The sequence below is a fragment of the Primulina huaijiensis genome, chromosome 7 (genome assembly GCF_012295235.1).
Source record: "Primulina huaijiensis isolate GDHJ02 chromosome 7, ASM1229523v2, whole genome shotgun sequence".
In the NCBI taxonomy this organism is placed as follows: Eukaryota; Viridiplantae; Streptophyta; class Magnoliopsida; order Lamiales; family Gesneriaceae; genus Primulina; species Primulina huaijiensis.
Genome location: NC_133312.1, coordinates 22,531,449 through 22,546,836, shown reverse-complemented (window position 1 = coordinate 22,546,836; position 15,388 = coordinate 22,531,449). Strand labels below are relative to the sequence as shown.

The 15,388-nt window shown below is 36.3% G+C and overlaps 2 protein-coding genes and 1 long non-coding RNA gene across 10 annotated transcripts; 2 read left to right on the top strand and 1 right to left on the bottom strand.

The window, feature by feature from the left end:
* Positions 1 to 202: 202 nt before the first annotated feature.
* LOC140981502 (nudix hydrolase 1) lies at positions 203 to 870 on the top strand. Its single transcript, XM_073447918.1, has 2 exons — positions 203 to 406; positions 496 to 870. The coding sequence occupies exons 1-2, from the start codon at positions 265 to 267 to the stop codon at positions 807 to 809; spliced, it is 456 nt and encodes a 151-aa protein (XP_073304019.1). The 5' UTR covers positions 203 to 264; the 3' UTR covers positions 810 to 870.
* Positions 871 to 7,494: 6,624 nt separating this feature from the next.
* On the top strand, positions 7,495 to 11,230 carry LOC140981721 (uncharacterized). Of its 2 annotated transcripts, XR_012176124.1 has the most exons (4): positions 7,756 to 7,770; positions 7,833 to 8,409; positions 8,577 to 10,994; positions 11,216 to 11,230. It is a non-coding gene; the product is annotated as an uncharacterized lncRNA (long non-coding RNA). The 2 variants fall into 2 exon arrangements; XR_012176123.1 differs by lacking the exon at positions 11,216 to 11,230 and having other exon boundaries at positions 7,495 to 8,409; positions 8,577 to 8,705.
* Positions 8,489 to 12,381, bottom strand: LOC140981719 (uncharacterized). Of its 7 annotated transcripts, none has more exons than XR_012176122.1 (5): positions 11,897 to 12,381; positions 11,225 to 11,301; positions 10,946 to 11,013; positions 10,735 to 10,788; positions 8,489 to 9,413 (listed from the first exon to the last, which is right to left on the bottom strand). XR_012176122.1 is itself a non-coding variant. In XM_073448133.1 (5 exons), the coding sequence occupies exons 1-5, from the start codon at positions 11,921 to 11,923 to the stop codon at positions 9,164 to 9,166; spliced, it is 270 nt and encodes an 89-aa protein (XP_073304234.1). In that variant the 5' UTR covers positions 11,924 to 12,381; the 3' UTR covers positions 8,489 to 9,163. The 7 variants fall into 7 exon arrangements, 6 of the variants coding, with proteins under 6 accessions (XP_073304234.1, XP_073304231.1, XP_073304232.1 ...); XM_073448133.1 differs by lacking the exon at positions 10,735 to 10,788 and having other exon boundaries at positions 8,489 to 9,173; positions 9,326 to 9,413; XM_073448130.1 differs by lacking the exon at positions 10,735 to 10,788 and having other exon boundaries at positions 11,897 to 12,148; positions 12,228 to 12,381.
* Between the last annotated feature and the right edge of the window lie 3,007 nt (positions 12,382 to 15,388).

Below are 15,388 nucleotides of genomic sequence, written 5' to 3'. Positions count from 1 at the left end.
TCATAAATATAAATAATATTTTCCCACTCGGGATTAGGGTATTTATACCAAATACAATGGATACCTCCACTGTAGCAGAAGTAAGGCCCAAGAAACGTGAAGTCCAAGAACAAAGAGTCCACATACGACAGCGGGAACACAAACCAGCCATTTGGCGGGAATCGAACACCTTCCTCGTACAACTGCAAGTTACCCAACTCTATATTAATTAAATTCACGAGGTGTTGCAGTGCGTACTTTAATATTCTTCAAATCCGTCAAGAAATGGAGAGTACCGGGGTGGTGCCAAGCCCAAGAGTAGCGGTGGTGGTGTTTCTGCTCAAGGGAAACAAGGTGTTGTTGGGGCGGCGCCTCACCCCTGTTGGCCGCCACACCTTCGCGCTTCCCGGGGGTCACCTAGAGTTCGGTCAGCGAGTCTCCTGATATTTATTCATTTCCGTCAGTAACTACGATATATTTGCTTCATGAAAACTCGAAAATATGCATTCTTTTCAGGGGAAAGTTTTGAGGAGTGTGCGGCCAGGGAAGTGAAGGAGGAGACGGGGCTAGACATCAGTAAAATCGAGTACTTAACCGTCACCAACAACGTCTACTCGAAAAACCCGTCAAATCCACTGCATATCGTCGCCGTATTCATGCGTGCAATCCAGGCTGAACCGACTCAAGTTGCTCAAAATCTGGAGCCGGAGAAATGCGAGAGCTGGGATTGGTATGACTGGAAAAATCTCCCGCGGCCGCTCTTTGGACCATTGCAAGCTATGGCGGATAATGGGTTCAATCCATTTCCTGCTGATCATGAAAATGATTGAGGACTTTTTGAATCTGGGAATTTTCTTGCCTAGTGCAATTAGTACAAACTTTAAAATGTTATTTACTTGTTTTCATCAATTTACAATTTTGGAACCAATTGAATCTAATATTTTTTTAGGTATGATGACATTTGTATGGATAAATATAATTATTAGACAAGCCGATTGAATGACTCATTGATGCGGTATTTGAAGAGCTCTGGGGAACGGTTAAGTTGGTCAAATAATGTTTTAAAATTTTGGATTCAAAGTTCAATTTTTCTTTCTCACGTAAACATAACACTGTTGATGGCTCACTCGTTACTACCAAAAATAAATAATGAATGTAGTAATAAAATTTTTGGTTCCTCTTAGACGAAAATATTTGAAAAATAGATTTGAAATTAGACTAATCTGAGTCTATTTCAAATTCATCTCAATTACGGTTACATTCGGTTGGAATAGCGCACCTGAGGGCTATTCCATGGATATTCGCTTGGACTCAAACAAGATTTGTTCTCCCTTCATTGCTCGGGGTTGGTGCTGGTTTAAAGGGTGTCTGCGAAAAGGGTCATGCCGAAGATCTATCAGCAATGTACAAAGATAGGCCGTTCTTTCAAAGCACTATCGACCTTATAGAAATGGTTCTTGGAAAAGCTGATATTCCGATCGCCAAGCTGCCCAAGCGTTATGACGAAGTTTTTGTTGGAAAATTTTGATGCTTAATGAATGAAAATTAAGCAAATTAATCAATGTGTTTGATTGGAAAAAAAATTTCGAAATGAAGAACGAAGCTTAATGAACGAATATTAAGTTCGGTGGTTCTTAATTAAACTCGAAACAAGTTCATCGAATGTAGAAAGAACTTCAAATGAGTAGTCGGAACATGTAAGGGACGAAAACGAAAAAAAAAAAAAATTTTTTGAACGTGAACAGTAGAAGGCGCGCACTGCGCGCGGATCGGCGCACTGCCAGGCGCACACCTGCGCGCAGATCCGCGCGCAGGTGCGAGCGCCTGCCAAGAGCTCTTGCCGAGCGCTGCCGAGAGCGCTCGGCAGCGGGCTCGCGCCCCTTCGGGCTGTTTTCGTGTCCCTTCGAATTTTCTGGTATTTTTTCATTTCCTTGGCATTGTTTGATGATTGTAGTCAGTTACAATGGCCAAGGGACACCACTATGAATGAAAGATCATGTCTTTTCACATGAATAACATTAAATGCTTGATATTTTGAAAATCAAATACACATAACATCATTTTGCATCTTCTTCTTCTTCCTTCTTCAAAAAGAGAGAGTTTATTCTTTTCTTTGTGATAGAACTTGGATATTTGAGTGCTCATTATTCAAGAGTTGTAGTTATATCTTGGGAGAATATTGCCATCAACCTCTAGCACATTGTGAGGGGCAAATTCTTCTTAATGAGAAAGTGTTCAACACTTATCTCTACAAGCCATTATTTTTGTTTTCTTCTTGCTTCTCCACTCAAATTTGAATACTACAAACAACAAACTTAAGAAGAATTTAGGATTTTTATTCATTTGCAAGAAGAATATCAATGGCATCATCATCTATAATACAACATGCAACCGTTGCACCAGGAGAGAAACCTGAAAAGTTTTCTGTTGCGGATTTCAAAACATGGCAACATAAGATGCTCTTCTATCTCACAACCTTGAGTTTGTCAAGGTTCTTGAAGGAGGATCCTCCCACCGTTGCTGAAAACGAGACTGATACTAACATAAGGGCCGCTTTGGATGCATGGAACCAAAGTGATTTCCTGTGCAAGAACTACATCCTCAATGGACTTGAAAATGCATTGTACAATGTATATTATCAAGTCAAGACCGCCAAAGAACTTTGGGATATGCTTGACAAGAAATACAGGGCCGAGGATGCGGGTTTGAAGAAGTTCATTGTTGGGAGATTTTTGGGCTTCAAGATGGTGGACTCAAAATCTGTGATGGGTCAAGTGCAAGAACTACAACTTCTCTTGCACGAGATCCATGCCGAAAGAATGAGTCTAAGCGAGTCCTTCCAAGTTGCTGCCATGATCGAGAAACTCCCTCCATTGTGGAAAGATTTGAAGAATTATTTGAAGCATAATTCNACTGCGGAAAACCGAATCACTTGGCTAAGGATTGTAGGAAGCCAAAGAAGGGAAATCCTCAAGCCAACGTAGTTCAAGAAAGGTCAGTACCATTTGATTTTTCTGAACTTGATTTATCTGCAGTTATTTTAGAAGCAAATTTGGTGGAAAACCCCAACGAGTGGTGGGTTGATACTGGAGCAACTCGACACATATGCTCCAATAAGGGGATGTTCTCCACATACACTCCATCGACCGGGAGAAAACTATACATGGGGAACTCCGCTACATCGGAGGTGGTGGGCACTGGAAATGTGGTACTGAAGATGACATCGGGTTTGGAAGTAAACATTGTTGATGCACTTCATGTACCAGACATAAGAAAGAACCTCGTGTCGGTGTCTCTGTTGGTCAAACATGGGTTTAGACTAGTATTTGAGTCTAATAAGGTTGTATTGACCAAGAATGGTCATTTTATTGGAAAAAGATATCTCGATGAGAACCTTTTCAAGTTGAATGTAATCGATATACGCCAAAATGTTGTTGAAAGTAATAAATACAAAAGTTCTATTTACTTGCTTGAGTTTTCTCATTTATGCCATGTTCGTTTAGGACACGTAAATTTTAATACCTTGCAACGTTTAATGAAACTGGAATTATTGCCTAAACACAACGTCGATCCAACACACAAATGCGAAATATGTGTTGAAGCAAAAATGACCAAAGCGCCTTACCACTCGATTGAAAGATGTACAACTCCTGTAGAACTAATACACACCGATCTTGGTGATTTACAGTTTGTACAAACTAGAGGAGGGAAAAGATAACGTGACATTCATTGATGATAATACAAGGTACTGTTATGTATATCTTTTGAGGTCGAAAGATGAAGCTCTTGAAGCATTCAAATGTTATAAGACCGAAGTTGAGAATCAACTAGGCAAACAAATAAAGAGGGTTCGAAGCGATAGAGGAGGCGAATACGGAACACCGTTTGAAGAATTCTGCACATCTTTGGGCATAATTCATGAAACGACTGCTCCTTATTCACCACAATCGAATGGCATTGCTGAAAGAAAGAATCGAACTCTGAAAGATATGATGAATGCTATGTTAATAAGTTCAGGACTACCCCAAAACTTGTGGGGGGAAGCAATACTATAGGCTAATCACATCCTGAACAAGATACCCCACAAGAAAAATGACAAGTCACCTTATGAATTGTGGAAAGGTCACAAACCTTCCTACAAGTACCTTAAAGTGTGGGGGTGTCTAGCTAAGGTTGAAATACCAAAGCCTAAATAAGAGCGAATTGGACCAAAGACGGTCGACTACATATTCATCGGGTATGCACATAATAGTAGTGCCTATAGGTTTATAGTGCACAAATCTGAAAATGTAGAAATGAATACGAGCATGACAATTGAGTCAAGAAATGCAGTATTTTTTGAAAATATATTTCCTTGTAAAGAAAGGAAAGAAAATGGTTCTAGCAAGCGAAAATTTGAGACGGAGCATGAAGGTCAAGTACCTACACATGATCCAACTCTAAATGAAAATGCTATACCATTGGAAGGCTCTTCAAAGGAGCAAGGGCCAAGAAGAAGCAAAAGGGCTAGAATCTCAAAGTTCTTTGGTCCAGACTTCCATACTTTTATGTTGGAGAATGAACCAAAGGACATACAAGATGCTCTGGCTAGCCCTGAAGCTCCCTATTGGAAAGAAGCCATCAACTCTAAAATGGATTCCATATTGCAAAACCATACTTAAGAACTAGTGGATCTTCCACCAGGTACCAAGCCATTGGGATGCAAATGGATATTGAAAAAGAAAATGAGAGTTGATGGAAGTATTGAAAAATACAAAGCCAGGCTTGTGGCCAAAGGCTATAGACAAAGAGAAGGTCATGATTTCTTCGACACGTATTCACCCGTTTCAAGAATAACATCCATTCGCGTGCTCATTGCTATTGCAGCTTTGCATAACCTTGAGATACATCAAATGGATGTCAAAACGGCATTCTTAAATGGTGAACTTGAAGAAGAAATATATATAGAGCAACCTGAAGGCTTCATTGTTCAAGGACAAGAAAGAAAGGTCTGTCGTTTAATTAAGTCACTATACGGACTTAAACAAGCGCCCAAGTAGTGGCACGAAAAATTTGACAAGGTAGTATTGTCAAATGGATTTAAGATTAATGAGTGTGACAAATGTGTTTACATTAAAGGCACTCGAGAATCTTATGTAATAGTATGTTTATATGTGGATGACATGCTAATAATGGGGAATAGCCAAGAGTTGATTAAGGGTACAAAGAAAATGTTGACAAAACATTTTGATATGAAAGATATGGGTATTGCTGATGTAATTCTAGGGATTAAAATCTTTAGAACTCCAGAGGCAATAGTCTTATCTCAGTCTCATTATGTAGAAACAGTATTGAATAAGTTTAACGCTTATGACTCTACCCCAGTAAAAACGCTTTTAGACGTGAATGTTCATTCGGCGAAGAATCGTGGAGAACCAGTTTCCCAACTGGAATACTCCAGAATTATTGGAAGCCTTATGTTCATCACTAACTGTACTAGACCTGACATCACTTGTGCGGTTAACAAGTTAAGTCGATTTACAAGTAATCCTAGTGATGCACACTGGAAGGCATTGACAAGGGTGCTTAGATATTTAAAGCACACCTCAGAATATGGACTAAATTACACAAGGTATCCTGCAGTACATGAAGGATACTGTGATGCAAATTGGATTTCTGACACCAAGGATTCCAAATCCACCAGCGGCTATGTATTTACCATTGGTGGAGGAGCAGTCTCTTGGAGGTCATCGAAACAAACTTGCATTGCTAGATCTACTATGGAATCGGAGGTCATAGCGCTAGATAAAGCTGCAGAAGAAGCTGAGTGGCTTCGCAACCTTCTAGAGGACATTCCATGTTGGACAAGTCCAGTGCCAGCGATCTTGATACATTGCGACAGTCAGTCGGCAATTGCAAGGGCACAAAACAGTATGTACAATGGCAAGTCTCGACACATTCGTCGAAGACATAATACTGTGCGACAGTTGATCTCTAATGGAGTTATATCTGTTGATTATATTAAATCAAAGGATAACTTAGCGGATCCGCTTACAAAAGCATTAAATAGAGATCAAATGTACTGTCTGTCAAGAGGAATGGGTTTAAAACCTACCAAATAAAGTTTTCATAGTGGCAACCCAACCTTGTTGATTGGAGATCCCAAGATCTTGGTTCAATGGGACAACTAAATTATGAGAACTTGAGGAATCACTCCTCATTCCTATGACGATGAGTGAAGTTGCCTACAAAGGTAGTGAGGTTAAGTATTGTACTTTTAATGATTCCGTAGCTTGCAAAAGCGGGGTAAGTAGGATACCCTTTTACAAGGAGATCACCTATGTACGTGTGAGGACGGGCCGCCTCGATGAAACACGTATGAAGCCAAGATGTGTTCCATGGCCAAAACGGACACAATCGATAAAACAAAATGGAAATGGAAGAAAGGTTATCATGTGGGTACAGTTGTCTGGGTTTACATGAACCGCCAAGAAGTTCAAGACATCACGTTCACTTCGTGGCCTAGTAAATCCGATTGTATTCCACTATGGAAGGTTCAAAGCCAAAAGCCACCTCTCCTGATATGATAATTTTTCGTATATACTCTCTCTTATGCATCACGAGCATTCATGCATTAATTTCATTCATGTGGGGGATTGTTGGAAAATTTTGATGCTTAATGAATGAAAATTAAGCAAATTAATCAATGTGTTTGATTGGAAAAAAATTCGAAATGAAGAACGAAGCTTAATGAACGAATATTAAGTTCGGTGGTTCTGAATTAAACTCGAAACAAGTTCATCGAATGTAGAAAGAACTTCAAACAAGAAGTCGGAACATGTAAGGGACGGAAACGAAAAAAAAAATTGTTTTTTGAACGTGAACAGTAGAAGGCGCGTACCTGCGCGCAGGTGGCAATAGCAGGCGCGCACCTGCACGCAGATCCGCGCACAGGTGCGCGCGCCTGCCGAGAGCTCTCGGCAGGCGCGCGCATCACTCAGCAGAGAGCGCTCGGCAGCGTGCGCGCGGGCTGTTTTCGTGTCCCTTCGAATTTTCTGGTATTTTTTCATTTCATTGGCATTGTTTGATGATTGTAGTCAGTTACAATGGCCAAGGGACACCACTATGAATGAAAGATCATGTCTTTTCACATGAATAACATTAAATGCTTGATATTTTGAAAATCAAATACACATAACATCATTTTGCATCTTCTTCTTCTTCTTTCTTCAAAAAGAGAGAGTTTATTCATTTCTTTGTGATAGAATTTGGATATTTAAGTGCTCATTATTCAAGAGTTGTAGTTGTATCTTGGGAGAAGATTGCCATCAACCTCTAGCACATTGTGAGGGGCAAATTCTTCTTAAGGAGAAAGTGTTCAACACTTGCCTCTACAAGCCATTATTTTTGTTGTCTTCTTGCTTCTCCTCTCAAATTTGAATACCACAAACAACAGTTTTAGTGTCTGAGAGTAGACAAGAACTTGGACCAGAGCTGAGGAGGGAGCTTCTGACAGCTGAAAAGTTTGTGCTTAAAGTTACAGGACGTGAAAAATTATCTGAAAACAACAGAACCCTTTGAAAACTGATTGAGAGTTGGCTTCCGTATCTAGATCCTATGAATATGCTGCAGGTTGAGATATTGAAGAGGCTGAGACGAGATGAGGATAACCACAAACTACGAGATGCACTTGTAGTAACAGTAAATGGTATTGCTGCCGGTATGACGAACACCGGTTGATGAATAATATGCAAGCACGAGTTATCGGCAGCTATGAAAATCTGAAATCATTGATGACATTGCGGCTTTTGAGTTTGCTTGGTTGGATATTACAAAGTTAGGCTGTAGGGCCTTGGAATAAACACGGTATATAGGTAGATGAATGGTCAGTTTTGGTACTAATACTTTGATGGACTACTTTTGTTGAAAACTTGTCATGCATCACCGCGATTTTAAATTTCTTTTCTACGACTGTATCTCTACATAACACTTTCATCTGTAATTTATTCTCCCAGACTCCCCTTCGCTTGTTAAAACTTCTCACGTCCTGTTATCTCATGTCGAAATCAGTAAAGATTATGTTCCAAAAAATAGTATTTGCACAGGTGCTATACCAGGCATCTGATGCAGCCAGCATCTTTCGAAAAGAGGTTCACAGCTAAAATATTCCACTTTCTTATGAAATTTAGAGCCAGTGGTGGAATTTTTATTCCATCCACACCTTTGAAAAAAATTTATAAATACCTACTACACGCATAAAAATGAAACTAAAACTCAGATCAATTAGGTAAAAAATTAAACTTTATCTGCCAATAAAACAGCATAAAGATGTCGTCACTTAAAGTCGAAAAACCGGTTGGATCTCAATCAGCTGGTTCGGTCAAGAAAGCTCCGGTCTCCAAAGCGGCTCCTCCCAAGAACGAGCAGAAGCCTCGGGAGCCTAGGAAGAAGGTAAGAACCCTCAAAATGGCTCATGGTTAAAAAAATATAGTTTGATTTCTTAAATAAACATCGATAAGAAGTGTAATAATTTAATTGTAAAAAAGTTAATCAAAGAGGGTGCGCTATCAGCTTGTGCTAGATCTGTTCTTGCTGATTATTATTTGGATTGCTCGTAGGGATCTGGCACCAAACCAGTCGCAAAGAAGTGAGAAGAAGGATTGGTGGACTAAAATGAAATGTTGGCTTGGACTTATGTAACCTTTTGTTTCACTTAATAAAATCATGTTATATATTTGAAGCACTAATCAATTCTATTGCTGTTGAAATTCTTGCAATATCATTTGAACACGAAATCGCCAATTTTTTAAGAAAATCAATCCTGCGATTTCTCTGATCTGAGTGCACAATTTACCGTTATAGAACTCCTGAAGTTTACTTTCGAGAGCAAGTTGAATCCTAAGAGATCGTGGAATCGTTTGATTCTTTCCTTTCTTGGACCCGAACAAGTTCTAAAATATTGGATGAATTGATGAACATGACCAGACCTAGAAATTAATGAAACTTGTAATTTAAAAATATTGTGAATAGCATTTGGAAGTTTTTCATTTAAACCTATATATGTTCAGGCTGATAGGCCACCATGAGAACGGGCAGATTCGGCCTGATTGAATAATCGCAACCATTCGAACTTGTCGTCTCTGCCACCCCTCATTGGATCCTGAATCTCATTCAGATTAAATCGGAAAATCCACATAGCCACCCCTCATTGGATCCTGAATCTCATTCAGATTAAATAGGATTAAATAGGCTTTTGCACAGAAGTATATTTTTTATAATGCTTTCAAAAATCCAAGAATCAAATCCACATAGCTACACAAAAGCTTCACAATCTTGGCTACTAAGAATGTGAAGTCGTTTTTCCAACCTGAACAAAAAAATCTGTAGTCTTCCCTTCATACAGGATACACTGAGCTTGTACTCCCAAGCTTTGAAGCCTCTCAGCAGAACTTTTACTACAACCAACTTTGAGCATGTCAAAACTGATATAAAACTTGCTTAGAGACGACTTGCATTCGGAAAGAACTATGTACACGATTTCTCTCTCGCTCTAATCCAAGATTCAAGAATTTTTATTTTGAGTACTTGTAGTTTATCTAAATTCATCTAGTCGCTTTATATATTCCTTTACCACAATAAATAAGATGTTAGCCACATAATATATAGTGCAGAACTTAATACTTTTGATACCTGGCATCAGAGGTTACAAACTATAAAATATAATTTCATTCATTTAAATGTTCCTCCATCGTTTCACTCATCGTCACTTTTTTGTGGGGGTACTATTGATGGTATGGTAAAAATCCTATCATACCATCAATTATATTTCAGAGATATTACAAAATATTGCATGGATATGCACAAATCTAGTTGCCATATATTACAAAATTTCATATCACCAAAGACACAACACTTATAAATAAAGGGCTCCTAATGCTAATCAAGGTACGCTTTCATGTACAATCATTTACGCTAGTTTTGTATTTTTCTCTCAAAGACTATACTGACTTGAGCGTCGGAGTAGCTTCGCCTCCGAGCGGAGTCATCTTACCCGTTTTCTTTGGTACACAGTTATATTTTTGGAGCTGTTTGATTCGCCTTATTGAAAAAATTTGTTCGTGATCATCGATTCAAGGTATTTTTATTGGGTGTGAATTTTTTGATCGTATCAAAACCTATGTAGCAATCTCTGATGTCAATTTCCAATATGTGGAATCCACTTTGAATTTAATAATAATAATAATAATAATAATAATAATAATAATAATAATAATAATAATAATAAATTCAGGTTAACTGTAATCTATGCAAGCCACTATAACATCTCTTTCTGATAGATGTACTCCTAAAAGAGAACCCCACGCTTTATAACTGTGCTGGACAGAAATGATGGTTTAACTGATTGTATTAAAACTTATGGTTTACAAATTACAAGTACAGTAAAAAAATATGAAAACATTACTACTTAAACTTACGGATTAAATGTCAGATTCTTTCTCAAATAATACTTTGCAACATAATTCTACTTTCTGAGTTCCATTATCTTCTTGAGTACTTCTTAACGAAACCAAGTTCAGTTCTTAAGTCTAATGCTGCTTGTTCAAATAAAAATATTCTAATATATGTGTCAATGGTCTTGGAACTTATATCACATGGTGTATTATGTACTCTCAAGTGCTAAGGAAAAAGGAGCATACTTGTCAAGCTTTGTGAGATAAAGAGACATGTAAGAGTTGATGTGTACTATATTAACAGAAACCAAAAGAGAAAGCATACTCAATAATCCAAGCTCCACCAGTTACAAATGCAACAACTGGCTTTGATCCATCGCTGTTTTTAGGCAAATAAATATTAAGCCTGCTGTAGAAAATCTTAGTCATGTATCCCATCATACAGAAAATACAATATCAAATAAAAACACACTCTAAGAAGCCGGACATGTCTGTTGTTCAGTTATCATAATAATTGCAGTTGATTAGAATCTTACCTGTTTCTTGGTGGCCTCCATATCCTAAACCTCTACGTATTCGACTAGAGTGGAAGTAATGAAAGCAACTGCACAAAAAGTTACAGTGTGTTAGATACTGAATTTGTCATATTTAGCTTCCACAAACATTGGTAAAAGAAAGTACATTGAAATCCAAGAATCAAGAAACATAGAACATATACTACATATAAAATCAACATCCGAAGTCAGAAGGTCTTGTCAAGAAAAAATGGTTACTTCAACATAAATGCACGATTAATACATGTGCAGATGGCAAACCTTGAACAAAACCAGGAAAAAGAAGGAAAGCATAACACCCAAGGGCAAGAAACCGGATGATCCATCTGTAACCTACCCTGAATAAAGATAAAAATGATTAGAAAGTGAAAAGAAGACGAGAAAAAAATATGTGGAGCTGTAAGTTGCGCTTGAAATATGGAAATACACATGAGTTGAAGACACCACAAAGACGAGGGCATATTAGGCTACAATTTTTCAGTTTTACAAACTAGTGATTATGGAATTTTGTTCTGCTTCTATCTTACTTCAAATTAGACACAGCTTCAACGTTCAATTTAAGCAGTTCTAGTGATTGCATCAATAAGCACCATTGCCAAACTTTTGCTTTCTGCTTTTTCACGTAGCTTGATACAGAGTATAAGAAGAACAAGACCAAATGACAAATACCGGTAGGGAAGTATCTGTTAGCTTCCCATTTGACAGCCCATCATCTTGTTTGAACTTAAAGTTAAAAATCTCATCTTTACCCCCAAAACAAGTATAGTTTTAAATGATTACACATTAGCTAAATGCCTCGATTAAATAACTTTGAACCCAAATAGCAATTCATCTTCTCTAAAGCAAAGCCTACCAGATCCGACCATCTAAACACTTCTTTACTGGAAATGTAAGATCTCCACACAAAACTAGAAAAAATGCAAAGATATTCACCCAAGATATCGCCACATGTTGAAGCATAGTCGAGATGTCACGTAAGTATCAGAATCATCTCTGCCCGCGTCCTGACTGGAAGACCGCCGGCCGCCAGCAGACAGGGTGAAAAGGGATGCATCACTCGCCACGCGCCTCGGCCTCCGCTGCTGATACGAATCCGAATCGGCGTCCGTGTTGGTGTACTCGAGGTTCTCGAAAATTCTTGTCTCTGTTCCCAGATCATCTCTTCTGATTTGATCAGCATCGGGGCTAATGCTGAAAAAGGTAAAGAAGAAGATGATGATGATGAGTGAGAGGTGGTGGGATTATATACATGAAGCATATCTACCATCTCTGGTAAAGATTCTACTGAATCTTTTCACTTCGATCGAATGGAGTAAGCAGGAATCTACCAAGTTCGTTCAGATTTATGACGAGGGAATCTGGCCTAGAAGGAAATTTAGTTTCAAAGATTGTGTGGAAATCTTGAACATTTCTGTGTGGTCCCAACTGTTTTTTCAATTTTTTTAATAATATTTTAATCAATATTGAAATTAAGTTATTTTTAAAATAATAATACTATTTATTTTCAATAATATTTATTGAAAATTTTTAAACAAAATTAGAAATATATTTAATTAATATAAAATAAAAAAATGAATAAGTGGACAGTGAGACCAATAAATAATGAAAGTTGATATTAAATGAATATGAGTGTGTATTAATAATGGGAAAGTGTTAATATAATGATTATGTGGCTCGTGGACCTCATACTTTTTGAAGAGATGGAAGATTAATAACATATATTAATGACTACGGATGCGGATGTCCTAAGAAAATGTTGGGTCCGATACACTTTTTTACACGTATGACCTTGCTATTTGGCATTAATTTTTTTTAAAAAAAAAATAAGTTGGTCCTCCAAAGTGTATTATAATATTCTAAGACATTGTTTATTTCAGTCACGATATATTTCAAATATAAGAAAATTGACTATATAGTCACTAGATCTAATTTCTCTAGTTGCTCGGGGTCTGAGTCATTTATCGAATACAATGCATTGATCTACGTGAAAAATAGATATGATATGTTCTACGCTTATATATTACCCAAAGGGTTAGGGTCGAATAAATCGACAATGCCCAATGTTACATTAGCGCAAATGTAAATTTGTGAAATAAATATTGAAGATATAAGTATAAGCTATTTTTGAAGTGTTATTGATTAATATAAATTTATTTATTTTTTGCTTGAAAAATATTATTGTAAGATATAGAAGAAAAGCCCCATTTCACCTTTATGATTGTGAAGCCCATGGAAATTGTTCTCAAATTGAAATCTTTTTGGAAGAAATTAAACTGGGCCTTCTTATTGAAAATCTGTGTAATCTGGACTTATAAACACGTAGAAGCCCAAAACACATTTTGTCAAAACCAAGTGTTGAAGTGTACTTAATGAAAATGGGTTCACTCGAACCATAATTGTAATGAAAATTAATGATTTCGGCACAAAAATCATAATTTTTTATGAATCGTGTCGGATTAGAGATCCGTATTTCAAAATTGATCCGTGAAAATGTGTCTCACGAAAGTTTTTTATATATAATTTAGGCCCCTTTATTTTTTTTTAAATATTTTTAAGCGTTTGTAAAACTGTAGTTAGTCCCACACAGCACTCTTTGTTTTATGAAAAAATATATAACGCTGGAAAAAGACTTTCTTAAAAAACTTGTCTGATTCAAATGGCAGTACTCTAATTTAGCTGTCTTATTTTATTGTTTATAATTCTTATGTAATCAAATTCTAAAACTTACCAATCAACCCCACTTCATTTTTTACCAAAAGAATGTATTATTAGCCCCAAAAATAAGAAAAAAAGGGGAAAATTGCATAGATGACTTTAATCTACCATAGAAAGTTTCCTTAAATATGAAAAATAATAAATTTTCCAAGTAGGGGTAAGTAACCCAATTCGCCCCGACAAGGAAAAGCTATAATTTAATTCTAACATGAAACAAATTATTGTAGCCTCGTATAGGTATGATTTAATTATTATAATTTTATAAGATGAAATTTTTTTGATTTTGTTGTATATCTGAAAAAATGTTTATTTATTATTTATTAGACGACCAAATCTTCTTCTTCTTATTTTTTTTTTTTTTTTACTATTTGGAATGTTAAAATGATGTCTAAATTTCCAATAATTGAACCGTCAAAATGGGATGGATTACACTCTAATTTGACAAGGACGTGATTTAATTACCTTTTGGCCCCATTCGTAATAAAATAAATAGTAATTTAATTTGTTCTATTGACTTTTCATAAATTTAGTAATAATATTAAATTTATGAGGAAAAAAACCGAAAATTTCCGTGGGAACAAAAAAAAATTGTTTTAGCGACGGTCGTCGCTAAAACCGTCGCTACTCAAATTAGCTATGGTTTTAGCGACGGAACTTTAAACCGTCCGAAAAGTCACCGTCGCATGCGTTTTGCGACGGTTTTGTAAGCGACGATCTTCAATAATAATCAGCGACGGGCTTAATAGACAATTAGCGACTGAAATGTGCTAGGAAGAATGAAAATTTGATGAGTTTTGGTCAAGTTATGGGAAAAAATTCCGAAGCCATGTAAATTGAAATTTTATGAGTTGTTATAGACTAAGCAATTAGGCAAAAGTTTGATATTGTTTAGGTATTTGAATGAATTTATGATATTATTGTGGATGTATCTCACTAATAAAAGTTTGATGTAAGGATCGTCGAGACAGGCTATCTTGGTGTATGACTCCATTTTGTGGATCTCTGTATACAATTTTCCTTAGGTCATCACTAAAGCTCAACAAATTGATTTATTTATTCATGTCAAGTTTGCATATTGCCGAGCAATCTCATTATTAAATTCTCCTTTATGTACTAATGATTTTACTTTTACCTTCCTTTGTCAATCCATATTAAATTACATAGTAACATATAAATTCTTTTGGATTTTTTTATGGAATTTTTGTTCATTCATTGGTGAAGCTGAAAGAGAAGATTATGAGTTCTTTCATTATAAAATAGTATCATAAAATCATCGTTATTTAATTTGATCCCTATGGAATAATGACCATATTGTCATATGATATTTTTTAAAATGATATATAAAAAACTACTATTACATCTTTTATATCTTTTACTATTTATTAAAGTTGGGCATAATAGAGTAACTAAACGGTATCACTCCATGATCTTTTTACAAATTTGATTTTTATCTGTTTCTCTTTTTAGTAAATTTTTTACCCCTTCGGAATTTTTCCCATAACCTAACCAAAATTCACCATATTTTTTAATATTTGGACTCGAATTTCGTACCATTTATCATGATTCTGCATTGCATATGTCTTTTGCATCTTTTTAAAAACAAAAAATTTAATTTTAATCTTCTAATTCTCTAACGGTTTCTTTACTACTATTTCTTCATAACTTGCAATAAATTTATCATATTTAGTGTTAGAATTTTGACCTTAGCAT

Coding starts and splice junctions, on each gene's coding strand:
- LOC140981502 (XM_073447918.1), top strand. CDS start 265: ATGGAGAGTACCGGGGTGGTGCCAAGCCCAAGAGTAGCGGTGGTGGTG. Junction 407..495: donor CGGGGGTCACCTAGAGTTCG/GTCAGCGAGTCT, acceptor CATTCTTTTCAG/GGGAAAGTTTTGAGGAGTGT.
- LOC140981719 (XM_073448130.1), bottom strand. CDS start 11,923: ATGCTTCAACATGTGGCGATATCTTGG. Junction 11,014..11,224: donor TTTTCCTGGTTTTGTTCAAG/GTTTGCCATCTG, acceptor CTTTTTGTGCAG/TTGCTTTCATTACTTCCACT. Junction 9,414..10,945: donor TGGAGGCCACCAAGAAACAG/GTAAGATTCTAA, acceptor AGTTGGTTGTAG/TAAAAGTTCTGCTGAGAGGC.